Raw genomic sequence first — 17,256 nt, 5'->3', positions numbered from 1 at the left:
CCCGGAAACCACACAGCACCCAAATTCAATCAAGACATATAAACATACAACATCAAAACCAGGGAAGGGGCCAATTATCATTGGGGATATGCCAAATGAAAGAAAAAGTCTTCACCAGTCATTCTGCCCCTGAATCCCAGCCCAAGGTACACACAATCAATGTCAACAGCTGTCTGCAATGAGAATCCCTCCTCAGGGATAATACAAGACTCTGCTGAGATCAACTTATTAGTCATTCTCTGACTGGGAAGTAAGGAAGAGTATAAATGAAGTAAATAAAAAATAAAATAATTTGGGTTGCCAAAACTTCTTACATCATTCTGGTCTCTGCCATTTTATTCTTGTGAGGTACATTAAGTTGCAAACATGATTGGCCCAAGATCATTCAGTAAGCTTCCTAGTCCAACACTAGAACCCTTATACCACACTGACTCTCAAAGACTGCCCATCTTACTGATATTCATAAGCAGTACAAAACATTCAATATTATAAATTTTCTGCACACATGGCAATCTCCATGTTTGTTGCCTAGATGCACATTAAATATATTCCAGATTCAGAAATAGCTTCAGCTTTCTATATGATTCAGAATGTTGGCTAACAAAGTTGTAAATGTTTTGGGACCAGTATGTGTTATATAATCTATCAATTGTGACTGTGATTTCTAACTGACCTACGAACACTTTCTGACTGTAACCGTGTATATATAGCATGCTTCTATGACTGCTGCACATTGATAGGTTTTTTTATGACCAACACTCCCGTCTGTGTGTGCTGTTCTTCCCCAAAGAAGCTCAAAGACTGAGCAACAGCTTCCTGTAGAAGTGCGGCACAACTTGTTCATCAGGGACAACACTGTTGGTCCTGCTTAACATTTGGGAAATAGAGGTCTTCAGGTTTTACGCTGGTATCATTTTGTTGCTGTTCCAAAATATATTGCCTCAAACTTTTTAATTACGATAGATTAGTGCGAAGAAACCTAACAAAGCTAACCACAATAAATGCTGAAATAAATAAATTTAGAAAACTTGCATAATGAAGCATGGATATATATATAATAAGCAGATTCCATGCAGTCATTAGTATAAGTAGAATATCTTTTAAAATCTGTGTAATGTTTCTACTGATATTAAATGTTCAGAGAGTATTTGCTGTTTACTACGGTAATTTCTTTTAACTGTACTATATACTTAAAAAACAACTCCCCCCCTCAAAAAGTTGCTTGCAATGGCAGGTTTCCTGCCTTCTGTAGCAACTTCTGACCCCTGACCAATGCTGAGGAGAAGGGACACTGGAGGAGCAAAGGCGTAGGGGGGCAAAATTGCGGCTGGGCCCTGCCCGCCCTGCAAAGAGCAGCCAGCTGAAAAATCAGCCTGGCTGGGCCACTGCCTAGCCCAACCCAGCCCCCTGGCTGGTAGGGCGGGGCTGGCCAGGGGTACCTGGCAGCAGCTTCCACTGGGCTTGACAAGGGGAAAAGGGAGGGGTGTAAGGAGCAATTTCCCATCCCATGTGACCCCAATGGCGTGCGCCTGGGGCGCGGTGCCCCCCTCCCCACGGCAGCTAAGCAACTGTGGAGGAGCCTTCTGGATAAAATATCATGCAGCATAAGACACTGAAGTGAAAGGGGGGGGGGACTTTGTTCTACAAATAGAAACCTTGCTTTGCTGGTAAAAAATGGGAAGTAGAGGCAATCTCACCCAATTTCCCCTGCTGATGCAATGTGCCGTTTTTGTTTATGAGGATCCCATAATGCCTAAGACTGGCTATTCAGAGGTCAAAGGAGAGGTGGAAGAAAGGAGAATCTGATTCATAGGATTCATTCCACAGTGAATCCCATATCCATATTAACCTTTCCCTTTCTCACACTACAAGTCAGTTATAAACAGAAAGAGAGCTTGCTGCATCAGACGAATGGTCCGCCTAGTCTAGCATTCAGTTTCATGCAGTAGCCCCTCCCTGGGGGCATGGTGGTGGTTACTAACAATTAATAGAAACTAAGGCCTTCCACTGATGTTGTCTTTAGGTTGGTTGATGCTGGATGTGCAGTTCTCGTTAGCCACCATGGCTCGTAGTCATTGATAGAACTATCCCTCCATGAATCTGTCTGATCTCTTTATAAAGCCTCCTATGCCAGTGATCAGGGAGGAAAAGCAGCATGATATGGCCTGGTCTTGTCTGACCTCAGAACTAAGCAGGGTCAGTACTTGGAAGAGAGACCCCACAGGAGACTCTGCAGAGGAAGGCAATGGCAAACCACCTCTGCTTAATCAATGGACTTGAAAGCCCCTTGCTGAGGTCGCCAGGAGTCAGCTGTGTCTTGACAGCACTTTACACACACACGCCACTAATCCTCACTATGTCTATTGACAGTGAATTCCTTTTGCCTGTCCTGAATTTGCATATACTTCATTGGGCACCCTGAGTTCTGATACTATGGGGAGGAAAATAATTCTCTGTCCATCTACTTTATCCAGATCCTGAGGCTAGCTAGGGATAAAGGAGGCAAAGACATCACATTACCCACAACTGTACTTGTTCCATGTGCTCTATGACAGTGGTTCTCAACCTGTGGGTCAGGACCCCTTTGGGGATTGAACAACCCTTTCACAGGGGTTGCCTAACACTCTCTGCATCAGTGTTCTCCATCTGTACGATGGTTGGGGGTCACCACAACATGAGGAACTGTAGTAAAGGGTCGCGGCATTAGGAAGGTTGAGAACCACTGCTCCATGATAAGGAAAGAGAAGAAACACACCCTAAGGGGATATCTCTATGTACAGAATACTGTGCTCTCACTTGGGAAGGGATTATAATTTGAAATACTATCTGAAGCATAAACTTTCAAATATTTCCTATTCTAAAGAAGTAATCTGGATCAATATTTAAGCTGCTAAATAATAAATAAGTCTAGACTCAGAGAATAGATTCATTTTTAGTGTTAGTCTTTTTATATTACAAACATGTGACTCTGAAACTGAAATAATTATAAAAAAGCAGAGATTTAAACATGCAAAGCCAAACACAGCAGCAAAGCTTTAGAGGAAAACAAAGGGATACCTACTTTCTGCGGCTAGAAGTCCTAGCAGGAAGGCAGCATTTGGACAAACAACAAACAGCGTGAAGTTTTCACAAGCAGTTAAAAGCTGCAAACTAGCTTAGCCACAAATAAGATGAACACACAACATCTTACAATTTACAAAGTTGAGATTTCAATATACTGGCCAAATGTAAGACTATGCCTTGCAATACAAATTACTATGCTTAACACCTGACTCTTCTAGCAGTGCTTCAGTTTTGAAATTAGACAGAAATAGTGTCTCTATCACCAATTATACTGTGGAAACACAAATGCACACAGTACAGTGTATGGAAAGTCTGTTAGCATATGCGTATTGTTGACCCATAACTCAATACCTTTTAGCAAGCAAAGTACCAGACAAAGAATTTTAATTCCAAAATTTTGTCCTGTGATTCAATTATTAGAAAGGTTAGGCAAAAAGTTTACATCTGCAGGGCAGCACCAGTAGCATTATGGTAGAATTGATTATTATGGCTTATAAAATGGCTAAAAATAGCTGTGACTGGCAATTTTTATTCATTTACCATGATTTTCCATTCTTGGTGGTTCGAGGGTGCTATAGCCTATACCAGGGGTAGGGAACCTGCGGCTCTCCAGATGTTCAGGAACTACAATTCCCATCAGCCTCTGTCAGCATGGCCAATTGGCCATCCTGGTAGGGGCTGATGGGAATTGTAGTTCCTGAACATCTGGAGAGCCGCAGGTTCCCTACCCCTGGCCTATACCAATGGTTTCCAACCTGGAGTATATGTACCTTCAGGAGGACACGGCAGTGCGTTCGTGGGTGAAAAAACATACGTAATGGGTTTGCTAATATGAGGGTATGATTTTAGGGAAATGCATTACCAAGGTGTACAATGAGTGAAAAAAGGTTGGTCAACAAAGGTCTGTACTGTTGGAAGAGGCATCTCCCCATGGATGCAGGCAGAGTTGTTAGCTTTTTCCTGACTCCAGTAAGAGGGACTTCCCCTCTGTCTTCTAGAAGGACCTGGCAAAGTCCCTACAGACATCAACTCAGCATAATAAAAAGACAATCCCAGAATTACACATTCACCTGGGTTATATATGAAGGAAATAATTACACACACAATAATAGGACATCCCACTGGACATCCCAAAGTGTGCCCAATGGGAGAATATTAAGATGTCAATTTCAGGAAAAATTGAATTAATTAAAACTATGATACTGCCTAAAATATTATTTTTATTTCTAAACTTGCCCATAGTAACTCATAAAGGTACAATTGTAAAATGGAAACGAGATTTATTGAATTTCGTTTGGAGTAATAAAAGGCACAGAATTAAATACACATCTTTAATAGAATCTAAAATTAAAGGAGGATTCTCCTTCCCAGACTTACAGACATATCATGATGCTGCAGCCCTGACATGGATCAAAGAATGGATTACTTTGGAAAACGAGGAACTCCTTAATTTAGAAGGGTTCAACAAAATATCGGGCTGGCATGAATATTTATGACCCAATATTAAAGGTAATTTGACACAATTTAAAGACCATATAATAAGGAGAGCTTTAATAACAATCTGGGAAAGATATAAATACAACTTTTACAGCAAAAAATTTCACACACTGGGTATCCAAAAAAGGACAGAGAGTTGTCAAAGTAAATTCAAAATGCACATAATAAAACCATGGCTAACCTACAAAAGAAGAATATTACTATGGAATAATCAAGAAACACAACTTAAAAATTAGGAGAAAATATTAAGACTAGGAGAAGCAGAATGCCATTGCCTTACATATTAAGGACCAAGATAAGGCAACAGCTGATAATAGACAAAAAATACATGGAAATAAACAGAAGCAAAAAATACTGAGCTAGGACACAATATTGATGGATGATAAAAATAAAAAAATAACCAGACTATATAAACTCCTTATATTACTACAAACAGAGAAAAGAAAATGTGAAGGAAGTTATGATTAAGGTTGGGCAAAGATTTCAAACATGATATACAGTATCAAGATTGGGAGGAATCTTTTGAAAATACACAGTGCAAATTCTCCGCCATGGCTTAGAACTGAGGGAAAATTTCCTGAAACTCTTACACAGATGGTATTTAACACCCTATAGTTAGTTAGCAAAAAATATATCCAGACCACTCATCACTTCATGTTGGAAATGCAAAGAAAGAGACTGGAACATTATTACACATGTGGTGGACTTGTCCTGAAAATCAAAAAATTCTGGAAAAGAAATACACCGACAACAAATGAAAAAAAGATAACAAAGGTATCATTTGAACTAACTCCATGAAATATATCTTTTTAGGATTAGGAATAAAGAAAATCTCCAGGAATCCTTAATATTATTGACTTATTTCTATATATATCTACAGCTGCAAGGATGCAGATAGCCAAAGTATGGAAGAAAATGAAGCTTCACCAACAAAAAAGAAGAATGGATGACCCAAGCTATAAGAATACTCCAAATATGGACAGACTATCGAATTTAGGATTTCGAAGAGAACTCCCACAAGAAAAGTTTTGAAAACTTGGGGAAAGCTAATTATATATCTAGAAAAGAGTTCAAAGGATAAGATTACTTGGAAGAATATATAATAATGGGAAATGGTTTTTTACAAAAATTATATTGTACAATAAGTTAATCTGGCAAAAAAAGTTATATTATGAAATAAATTGTATACCTTTATTAAAGGGAAAATAAATAATGGATTCAGTCACTTAACAGGGAAGTCCAAAAAAGCAATAAGTACTAGGGCAGTTACTTCACAATAAAAGCGCGGGATAAAAATCATGATTATGGGATATTGAAAGGGCCTAGATAAGAAAAGAAATTTATTTAAATTACCAAAGAATAGTGAAGTAACTGATTTGATTTAGATGTATTGAATTATGTGTTATTGTTATGGGTAGTTGGGGTAGGATAGATTATGTTTGGGTAACTGTAAATGTGGGTCATTTGTTACATGTTAATATTTGTTGGTCTTATGTGTTTCAATGGCTTCATGTATGTTTTATGTTCAATGTGTTTTTTAAAGAAGGAAATTAATAAAAAGTATTATGAAAAAAAAAGAAAAAAAAAGACAATCCCAGAATTACACATTCACCTGGGTTATATATGAAGGAAATAATTACACACACAATAATAGGACATCCCACTGGACATCCCAAAGTGTGCCATGTTGGTATCATTCTGTAGCTCCTAGCGTCTTCCAGTCATGGTCTTATGAAAACAGTTCTGAAAGACCACCATCTATCATTATATTTATACTTTTTAAAAGAACAAACTTCTTAATGTTTTCCCCTTCCTGATACCTCGAACTCTTATGAAGTGGTTGTCCAACGACTGCCCCAAAAGAGCTTACCTCTGTAAGGGGACCCAAAGCCAGCTTGGGAAGAACTGAGATGTCCATTTCCCAGTATCTAGGTCTGGTTCAAGTCGACAACTGGATTGTGACCAAAGTTAGAGACATAGTGTCTAATTTATCCTCTAGATTACTAGAACATTTGAGTTAGTAATCGACAGATCTCTTGCAGTGAAGAGGAAAAAGGTTTCCAGCTGAAGCCTCAGGATCCTTCTGAATACCAGTTCAATCTGTTTACCAGAATCCCCTAGGAGACCCTCAGAGACTGACTGAATGATGTGGAGAAAAAAGGTCCGCTACAAGGACTGGAACTTAGACCTTCAATATAGCAAGTGTATCTGATGCTGCCTTGACACAACTTTGCTAAAATAAACAACAAAAAATAGAGGAAAGGCCAGAAAAGTGGGTTCTGGTTCTCCTCCGTAGGGAGACTCAAAATGGAAGCAGATGACTGGATATCCTCTGGTTCTAAGTGTGTCTTACAGGCCTTGGGGTTTTTAAAATCTTCATTTTGGAGCTTCATTTTGGCTATGACCATGAGAAGAAGAGCACCAGAAAGAAATGGCTGAGATACTTCAGATGGGAAAAAGTAGGGCTAATCATGTTTTCACCAACAAATTGGATCCCAACTGCCCCCGGTTCCCAACAAAACTGAAGTAACTCACATAAGCCCTCTACAGGTATCCAACTGCTACATGGGGGGTGGGGGTATACTCTCCCACCCCGCTGACTGCATCCACCATCAAAACCAGCCATTGCTATTGCTGCCTTAGCTGTACCTGTCACCTCTATTTGGAGCAAGGTTTAGACACAGCTAAAGAGGCTGGTGTCCAAACATTAAGCTGGCATAGACACAGGGCTTTCTCCAACACTGGACCTTGCAGTCAGTCTCCAGGATCAATCAGAACAGCGGTTGCCACTGCAGCTGTTTTTGAGGGCCAGCTAGCTTGCTCTCTAAAAGTCCACTCCTTCACCCCAGTAAATTCTAGGGTGGGGCAGATTGCATCCAAAGAAGCTGGGCTATTTGCCAGTCAAAAATGCTACACCCCCACTGACTAAAAATAGGGAAGGGGAAAGACAGGAAAGATAACCCCCCCCCCCCCGCCAAGGTTCTGATAGAAAACTGGAATGCAGCTGCTCAATAGAGCATTGTCAGAACATGCTGTTTGCTTGTCAAACTGGACAAAAGAGGAAAGCAGAGAGGCTGGAGTCAGGAAAAAGCTCATGGCCCTGCCTGCATGCAGAAGGGAGTGCTTCGCCCAATAGTCTAGAATGCAGCACCACAGGAACCACTGGAGAAAGGAAAATATACGACGCAAAGTTATTTTGAATAATGTATTGTTTTACAAATAAAATTCTAACCAACCTGCTACAAACAAAGTTTGTTTGTTATTCATTGTTACTCACATACAAATGATATTTCACACCTTTACCTCAATTTTTATAACTTTTTTCAAATCTCAGCTTTTTTGGGTACTTGTTGGTAAAGGCTATTACAATTTGAAAAGAAAGCATCAAGATCAATGGTATCCACTCATCCACTTACAATCTGAAAAATAACCCACAAGAAGAAAAAAAGAAAAACTGAACAAGGAGACAGGCTATGCAAAGCCTGGGAAAACACACACAAAAAGATGGGTACAGAAACTTGCCTGAAAGAGATAGAAACTGTATGCATACCTACGAGTAGGAAAGTCGACTGTCTCAATACTTTGGAAAGGAATGAGATACAAGTGGTTTCCTCATTGCTGGTGTAGCTGCTGATATATTGCAGAAGCAATTAATCTCCCACATAGCAGGTTTCTGTGCCATATTCCTACCCTCAGCCTCTAATCCTAGCCATCTCACCGACATACCATTGTAACACTCAGATTAAGCCAATGTCCAGCTTTCATTAAAAAACAGCAATTCTCTAGGTCTTTCCACTGAGGAAATATGCTTCTCCCCTTATATCTCCAACAAAGGAAAGGACTAGAGGCTTACTTATTGAAAGAATGCTGAAAATTTGCAGAGCATGTTACACTTATTATTGTAATGGTATATTGACATAATTCAAAACTGATGTTTGTTTTAAAAATCAGTGCAGGGAAGACATGGCTGCCGATGGATAAGAGCAGGAAAATCCAAACTTCTCCACCCGCAGAGCAGCCATTCTGACTGTACCACAGTGTTTCTCATAACACTCCAGCAAAGCAGGTTTGAGAAAGATTTGGGAAACGCTGGTGAAACCCTGGTACTTGCATGGATGCTCCACAACACTGTGTGGAAGAGCAAAAACACCTGCTTCCTAACAGCAATTAACTTGAGGCTAACAACCCATGTAAAAATGACCATTATCTCCTGGTTAGAAGTTCATCCTTTAGTATTTAATTTTTTGTGGCAGGGAAAACAGTTTGGGCTAGACATTTCTCCACCCCCCAATAGAGTATCTGGCAGAATTATGGGAGATTGTAGCAGCAGATGAATTGACAACAATTGACAACATTGAAATAAATGAGAAGGTGATTTCATCAAATATCACATCATCTATAATATAATAATTGTAGTATTGTCCTATATTGCGTTTTTTTTCTATTTGCAACTCACTTGGTTTTTTTATAATAAGCAGTCTAAAAACAAAACCCAAGAAATTTTCCACACTTTACTTTAAACTAGGTTCATCGTGTCATTAGAGTAGTAATACTTGCTCAGAAGTCACACATGGCTCTTTGACATGCCATTTGTGGCTCTTCTGATAACTGTTCCCCAATGTGGTATGTTCCCATGTTTCTCATAACACTGCAGGAAAGTGGGCAAGACCATTTCCCAGTGGGGCCTGTGGGTGGCAGGTGGCAAATGATCACTGCTGCAAGGACAGTAGAATGGGAGCCTCCTGACCAGTGGACCTTGCATCAGGGATGGAAGTTAAGGTCCCATCTTTTCCAGCAATGCTTCCTCCACAGCTCTGCATTCTCATCCCAGCACCCAAGCAGCTGTTGAGAGGACAGCAAGCTGTGTGCAAAGAAAAGAGAATACAACCTCCATAGTAGCAGCTACTCTGGTAAACAGCAAGCTGCTCACAGTGGGATGGTGGTGATTTTCTCCACAGTCAGCTCGGTCTCCTCCTGGGCATCTTTGGCAATCTTAGCCTCTCGCCTGAGCTACTGTACCTCATGCTGAGGAGAGAGTGAGAAACAAGAGAGGGAAGGTCTTCTCCTCAATCCAGATATACAAGGGCTGGCTAAATTTCAGCAGGGGTTGGGAAACACAACTCCACATGCTCAGACGTATTCTGGTAATTAAAAGGGGTGTAGTTATATATTTAACATTAACAACTAGAATGTTGTATGTGTTTGGGGGAGAATGTCAAGTTCATTGCAATTACAAATGTGGTCCTGTGAGTGAGTACTTCTGTACTGAGGGTAGTTCTACTGGCCTCCATCTTCTAGTTCTCTTCTGTTTGCAACTGTGCTCTTGGACAACAATTTGGAAAATGTAGGCCTTGACTATCCTTAGAAAACAAGCAGGATTTGGAAGTCTTCTAAATTAACTTTAAAAACAATCTAATTTTCAAATATAGTACCTTTTGTTGCATTAATTAATGCAATTAATTCTGTTGAAAATATTTGCCAAAAGTCTTCCTAAACTGGAAGGTTTCACAATACCTTCTGAAGACTTGCTCTGTCTGCCTCTATAACAAACTGAGGACCAATATTTGACTGGCTTCTACAATTATCTGCCACAAAAACACTGAATGAAAAAGAATAGATATTTCATCCAACAAGAAAGTACAGTAAAGACTCCATTTTATATTATATCCAGTGAAAGGTAGTACATATATAAATTTTGCCTTGTCAGTAAATGAGCCTAGAAACTTTAGTTTGTCACCTAGTGGCAAACTTAGGCAGTTAAATTTTAGAGACAAGCTGCCATGCATTCTGGTCCTTTTCAATTGTTAAATTTTGACACACATAGGAAGAGAATAAGCTACATGCGTTGTGTCTGAAAGGGGCAATGTATGTTCTCTCCAGATGTATGGCAAAATGTAACATCTGAAAAGGACTTACGAGAAAAGAAAATAGGACTGATTATACATTTAACTGACAGGCATCAGAATATACTGTCTTCTGTGGTGCTAAATCAAAATTGTATTTATTCTACAGTACAAATGATCCACAATGCAAATGGTTAATTAGCAGATCATTTTAAATATAAAGTTACTAATGGCCTAATAAACTTATTTCATCTACCCAAATTTGCCAGACTGTACTTCTTAAAATAGGCAAACACGTTACATGCTCATATATAAATGTTCAGTTCTGAATTCTTTTCCCAAACACTAAATCAAGGAATAATACAAGAAAGACATTTTCTCACATCTAGTTAAATGAGACCTGAGACTTCTGATGCCACAGCCATAGTGGTGAAGAAACTGGGTTGCACAGCCAGAACTGTTACTCTAATCATAGTTTTCAGAAACTGGTTTAAGGTAAAATGGAACTGTGCAAGTTCCAACCTCCACATCTCAGAATAAAGCAAATGTGGCTACATTTCCTTACTGTTACCTGGATCTTCCTATTCTTTCTCATCTGTATTTTGTACTTTTGCCTCTTTTCTTTGCTTGTTTGCCCTTCTGCCTATGTCACCCATCTTCCATTGCAATACTCATCATTGTAGATACCACGTTAATTTATTTTGGAAGCTGAAGCTAGCAATTTTATAATACTGTCTCACCAATACTTCTCCCTTTGAGCATAATGCATCTAATTGATTGTGCTATGCAGAAGTCCAACTGAGCAAATGTAGTGTTTTATTTTTAGAAAACAAACAAAGCTCCTGCAATTCCAGAGGGAAGAATTTTATATTGACAGGAACTGTGTGAAGACCAGAACCAGGTATCAAGGGAAAGAAGTGTAATGTGATGAGATGGAGACAACAAATGCTTGCCCGTACAGTTCTCTTGGAGGTAATTCAAAGATTAGCAAGAACATACTGGCACATTGTGTGTACCCACAGTGTACTCCTGTTAACACATGGTGCTACAGATTCTTTGGTGTCTGGGTGAAATATGTTTAAAGGGAGCCACAATTCATCTACCATTCAATATAAATAAAGTTTAAAATGTGAACCCTTATCACATTATGAGATAAATAGCAAGTACATACACACAGTGTTCCTACAATTTTTTTAAATTACAGACAAAAAACTGTCAGTTTTTCATTTGTATTGCTGTCAAGCAAACAGCATGAATTATACAAGCAACCAAGAACTGAAATTTCTCCATCATCCTGTTAGGTTTGCTTTGTTAAGAGTCTGGAAGAAATATAAACAGAGACTTCATCCCCTCCTGCCACTTTGGGTCTCAATACATGAAATGTTGCATGGAAGATATTTATAAGATAAGGATAAGTGGATAAGGTATTCAGATACAATTGAAAAACAAGTAAAAAGTGGAAAGTTAGGATATAGACTAAAGTCACAGGAGTAGATAAAATATTAGGGAGAAATTGTGACTGGTGGTTATACAGATAGTTCAAGAATTGTTTTGATAAAGGTAAAAAATCTTTAAAGATTGCAACAGCTTTAGATATGGAGGAGAAAGTAGAAGATTATATGATTAGTTGGGCTAGAAATGTGGGGCACAAAATTATAAGACACCTGGAAAAAATTATGGACAAAGATTTAAGTTTCACGAAGAGTTACTGTATTAAAGAGAATCATTACAATGTGTTTTATTGGTGGTACATAACACTTCACAAGCTGGTTAAGATGAAAAAAGGTTCTGAAAATACAGAGAAGAAACAGATCCTCTATTTCATCAATGGTGGACATGCAGGAAGGCTAGATCCACAAAGAAAAATCAAAGATTTTAAATAAGATGGACATGAAGCCTGAAATGTATTTGCTAGGTATTTTAGATGCAAAGAAAGATAAGAGATACACTGAGCTGTTTAAATATTTATCCACCGCTGCAAGAATAGTTTGGCCCAAGAACTAGAAAACTTCAAAGATTCCAACGGTGTAAGAATGGCAACTTAAAGTCATGGAGTTTGTAAGACTGGCTAAAGTGTTATATTTTATGCAAGTCTGATATGGAATTCAAATTAGAGTAGAAAGAATGAGCAGATTATACTGTATGAGATTATAAGAATGATAACATTACAGTTGGTTGTGAAATGTTATAAATAGTTATAAATAATTATATATAAGATTGAAGATAGTTGGTGAAGGTAACTGGAAGCAATGTTAGTTTTTTATTGAAGCTTTTTTATTAATAATGTTAGATAGCAGTATCATCATGCGAAATATATATGTGTATTTACATCATTTATATTGCAACTGTTTGAAAAACTTATTATACCAATAAAGGAGACATTCAGAAAAAAATTAAAAATGAAACTGACACTCTGAAAGTACGGCTAGCGGAGGTGATTGAGAATTTCTTAACCCCGCTGCTCTGACTTGGCTCCCTGTCCCCTTTTTAAGTTGCTATTCTACTGTGTGACTCAAGCCTGATTATTTTCAAGCCATTTTCTGATTCTATACACCATTTTTTCTAAAACTTGAATGCACTGTTTGATGCTATTTGTGCACCAACAGACCCGCATCTATCTGTATATGAACTGCATATCAAATTATACAATGTATGTAGGCTACATAAATGAACAAAATCAGCAGCAAAAAGCAGAGAGAACAAAAACTGTAGTTACAAACTCCTATAGAAAGATATTATGTACTGCAGATTTATTTATCCCTACAAGCTAAATTCTTATTGATCAGTACTAATTTTGAATGGATAACATGGGAAATGCTGCAGAGATGTGTAGATATGCATAAATAGTATGGCAGTAGCATTCATATAGTTCTTCTCAAAGGCAGCTGAATACTTTTCACACACATTATTTCCATAATCCATATAACAATCTTGCAGATGGCAGAGATACAGCAGAACCTGGTCCATTAGGGCAAAAGGGGCCCTGCAGTTTGGTTTAGGGGGTCCAACTTATGGACCCTTAAAGGGGGTGCCCCATCCCCTATTCTTTGCTAACGAGATGGGGGCTACCCTTTTGAGGGTCCATAACTTTTGGACCCCCTGAACCAAACTGCATCAAACTTGGGGGGTCCCATCAGGAAAGTCTCCAGATGATATCCTGAAATTTTGGTGCTGATACATCCAAAAATGCACCCCCTGCAGGAACATTCCAGAAATTTCCCCAGAATCTTTGTTCTGCATTGAGTTTTCTGCATTGATGTCAATGGGGGTTGCAGGCTGGGGGGGGCACATTTCTGAAGGCACAGTCTCAAAACTTTCAGGGTCTCATCAGGAGACTGCCCTAATGATACCCCCTAGGTTTGGTGCAGTTTGGTTCAGGGGGGCCAAAGTTATGGGCCCTCAAAACTGTAGCCCCCATCTCCTATTAGCTCCCATTGGAAACAATGGGGGATGGGGCACCCCCTTTGGCAGTCCATAACTTTGGACTCCCTGAACCGAACCTCACCAAACCTGGGGGGTAGCATAAGGACAGTGTCCTGATGATGCGCTGAAATTTTGGTGCTGCTAGCCTAGAAACTGCGCCCCCTGCAGGCCAAAAATGGAAAACCACTAAAAATACCCAAAAACGAACCCTGCATTTTGATGCCCCCCACAAGGTGGTGCCCTGGGCAGCTGCCCACCTTGCCCAATGGGCATTACGCCCCTGGGAAGAGGGAAAGCAATTTGTATTTTGACACAGGTAATAGCCTCCATGTTATTGTATGAATGAGGAACAGAGATTATGCTGAGAAACATCATACATTTTAGAACAGGAAAGATGACACTGCAGTCACACAAGTGGTCTATTTCTTCTATCAAGACTGACAAAAGAGGATTAGATGTAAATTTTAAAAAAAGAAATGCTTTGTGATGCCTAGCTAGACTAATCGGAAATATTTTCTTTTAAACAATACCGAAAATTCAGTTCTCATTTCTTTTACTCTAATCTTCTATACAAACAGTGCAAACCTGAGTGGGGGTGAAACTGCTGAGGAGGTAATGTGGCCCCAATGCTGGTGTAAATGCCCTGTCTGCACAGAAGCATTTATACTGGAGCTGGGGAGCTCCGCAACAGCAAAACGCTTGGGTGTCAGTGCAGCCATGAAGCCAGCAACACTCTGGTGCAGAAGGGAGGGTTCTTGAGGGCTGGCTTTTAGTCAGCTACCTGGGCCCTTTCAACTTTGGAAACGGCTCTATTTGATGGTGCAGACTTACACCTGCAAAATCAGTGGTGCAGTCCATTGAGCTCCATAGGCCGCTTTTAAGGGGTTCTTTTGGCTTGCTATCTGCAGTGCAACAAACCTCTTTGGAGGTGGCTGCAACATCCCCAGCCGTGGCGCAACTTTCCCTCTCAGAACTGTACTGTCACTGTGATAGTTAGTGGAAAATATTAACATCAAAAGTATTGATTGTGATAAAATAGAAAACAAAAAAACACTCCCTTGATTACAAAATGGGTTAGCAAAATTTAACATGGCAGAATTTGGTAAAGCAAACAAAAATATAATTTATATCAGCTAAATTTTGAGGAAATAATTTTAATGCAATTTGGGGACCTCTTTTTAAATTACTAGATGAGAAAGCATAATTTGGAAAACTAGAGATGAATTTGTTGCAAGCTGTCAGCTTCAATAGAAATGGTTTTTGAAGCTTTATAGTTTTCCGATTTTTTAAATGACGAGCATAACAATTTATAATAATTTATTAAAACTGATTCAATGTTAAGCGTATTCTGATACGTACTTATTGTTAATATACCTACATGATCAAAGGTTCAGATTTGGCTTCTAATGCATAAATGTGACTTGATTATGAGAACATAGAGAGCAATAAGACAACAAAAATGCTTTAATGGGAGAAGGCTGTCTCATAGTCAAAGTATTTTACGTTGTCTACCAAAACAGGACAGCGGCCGTTTAGTCAGTTAGGAATAAAAAAATCGAAAGCAAATGGGCAGGGCGCAATTACAACAATAAAACTCAGATATAACCATCAGATATAATGCAATAATAATATTTATTCATACTACTCTAAAAAAAAAGATAAAAACATTATGAATGAAAGGTAACTGAAATTGCCAAATACAGAACTACAAGCACACATAAACGTAAAATCGTCGATGGGTAATAATATTTTATTGGAAATACCTGAGGAGGTAGGGTCTTCAGAGAAGTCTGGCAGTTCTTCAGGGGGATCACCATAGAAAGAATTGAATTTGTGGCTTGATACTGCTGCTAGTACTGCACCCTGAATAAATGAATACTTCAGGTCACAAAAGTATATCACTTTAGACTCCCAGTTAACCGCTATTATAAAGATAGAGGAGACTATGAGAAATGAGAATTATTCCCAAGTAAAACATTGCTTACCTATAACTAATGTCTCTGCATAATCACACACCTGAATTCTGCATCTACATAGAACCAGCTTCAGGAATATTATAGTTCTCTAGTCAAGAAGTTGGTGCTCAATTCTCCTCTCTGAGAGGAAACTTGAATGCCTCGTTTGCTCTTTGCAGCACAATATTTGTCAGAAACTGAGAAACACCTGCAGGGTGGAAGGATGGCAGGCTTTGTGACTATACAGAACACATTGACAGATAAGGATCCTGTTATTTTTCTCATGGATTCTGCAATCCCATGGATGTTAACTGACATACCTAAAGAAGTGCACTAAAAATCTCACATGTGTAGGACAGTATTAGGGAAGAAACTGCTTTTCATTTTGTTGTTGGAGTTGGATATCAGTGTTTTGGTATCAACTGTATGGAAATAACAGTTTCTTAAAACAGAAAGTTCGTAGTAAGTTTCATTTGACATTGGTACTTAGTTACCTTTAGCAAATATAGATGCAGATTTTCTTGGTGTATTATATCTTAGGTACACCCACCCCAATTCTTAAATACGGTTGAACTTGGCTTTGACAGATCTGTCACAAGTGAAGTAAGGCTATCAGTCAGCTTGGAATGATTAACTGGTTGGATTACAAAATGAAAAGGGGACAGAAGGTTCATGGAAACCATAATTTTGAGAAGTGAATCAACACAATACAAATGTTATTGCTGCAATCACAGAAGTCACTGAAATACAGAAAGCTATCTGTGATGGAGCAGACAAAATTACTCACTAAAGGGACAATGCTGTTCACCTGAATACATGAGAAGTAAGTACGGCTGCTGGCTCCAGGTTGAGTTCTCTAAGTCCCTATGTTCAGTTAATTTATTTACAGTAATTGACCAGCAAAAAATATTTGGGGGTAGAACCTGAAGAGGGTGGAATTTGAGGAAGGGCTGGACTTCAGTGGGGCGAATGTCATAGAGTCCACCTTCCAAAGTGGCCATTTTCTCAGGGTGAACTGTAGTGGAGTACTGCCTAGGGACAGGGGGTACCCTATGTCCCCAGGCGCCCCCCATTTGGTCACATGGGGCACCAACATTTCAGGGTCGTTTGTGTGTTTTTAAATTTTTTAGTGTTTTTTATGTTTTGGCCTGCAGGGGATGCATTTTTAAGGCTAGCGGCACCAAAATTTCAGGGTACCATCCAGATACTGTCTTGATGATACCACCCAAATTTGGTGATGTTTGATTCAGGGGCAGCAAAGTTATGGACCCCCAAAGGCGGTGCTCCATCCCCATTGTTTTCAATGGGAGCTAACAGGAGATGGGGGCTACCCATTTGAGGGACCATAACTTTGGTCCCCCTGAACCTAACTTCATCAAACTTGGGTGGCATCATAAGAATAGTTACCAGATGATACCCTGAAATTTTGGTGTCACAAGCTTTAAAAATACACCCTTCCAGGCACCCAAAGAAAT

At 39.1% G+C, this 17,256-nt stretch overlaps 1 protein-coding gene across 20 annotated transcripts in view; it reads right to left on the bottom strand.

Annotated features, from left to right (window-relative positions):
* Positions 1–17,256, bottom strand: part of CASK (calcium/calmodulin dependent serine protein kinase) — a 199,529-nt gene that overhangs the window by 72,419 nt on the left and 109,854 nt on the right. For 15 of the 20 annotated variants that reach the window (XM_048493384.1, XM_048493386.1, XM_048493380.1 and 12 more), the window contains exons 10-11: positions 15,590–15,689; positions 3,062–3,079 (exon numbers count right to left, since the gene is read on the bottom strand). In XM_048493384.1, the coding sequence (XP_048349341.1) occupies positions 3,062–3,079; positions 15,590–15,689 (118 nt within the window). The remainder of the gene's footprint in view (positions 1–3,061; positions 3,080–15,589; positions 15,690–17,256) is intronic. The other 5 variants (XM_048493381.1, XM_048493391.1, XM_048493400.1 and 2 more) reach the window with 1 other exon arrangement.

Source organism: Sphaerodactylus townsendi, linkage group LG04 (assembly GCF_021028975.2).
Source record: "Sphaerodactylus townsendi isolate TG3544 linkage group LG04, MPM_Stown_v2.3, whole genome shotgun sequence".
Lineage (NCBI taxonomy): Eukaryota > Metazoa > Chordata > Lepidosauria > Squamata > Sphaerodactylidae > Sphaerodactylus > Sphaerodactylus townsendi.
This window is presented reverse-complemented; position numbering and strand designations above follow the sequence as displayed.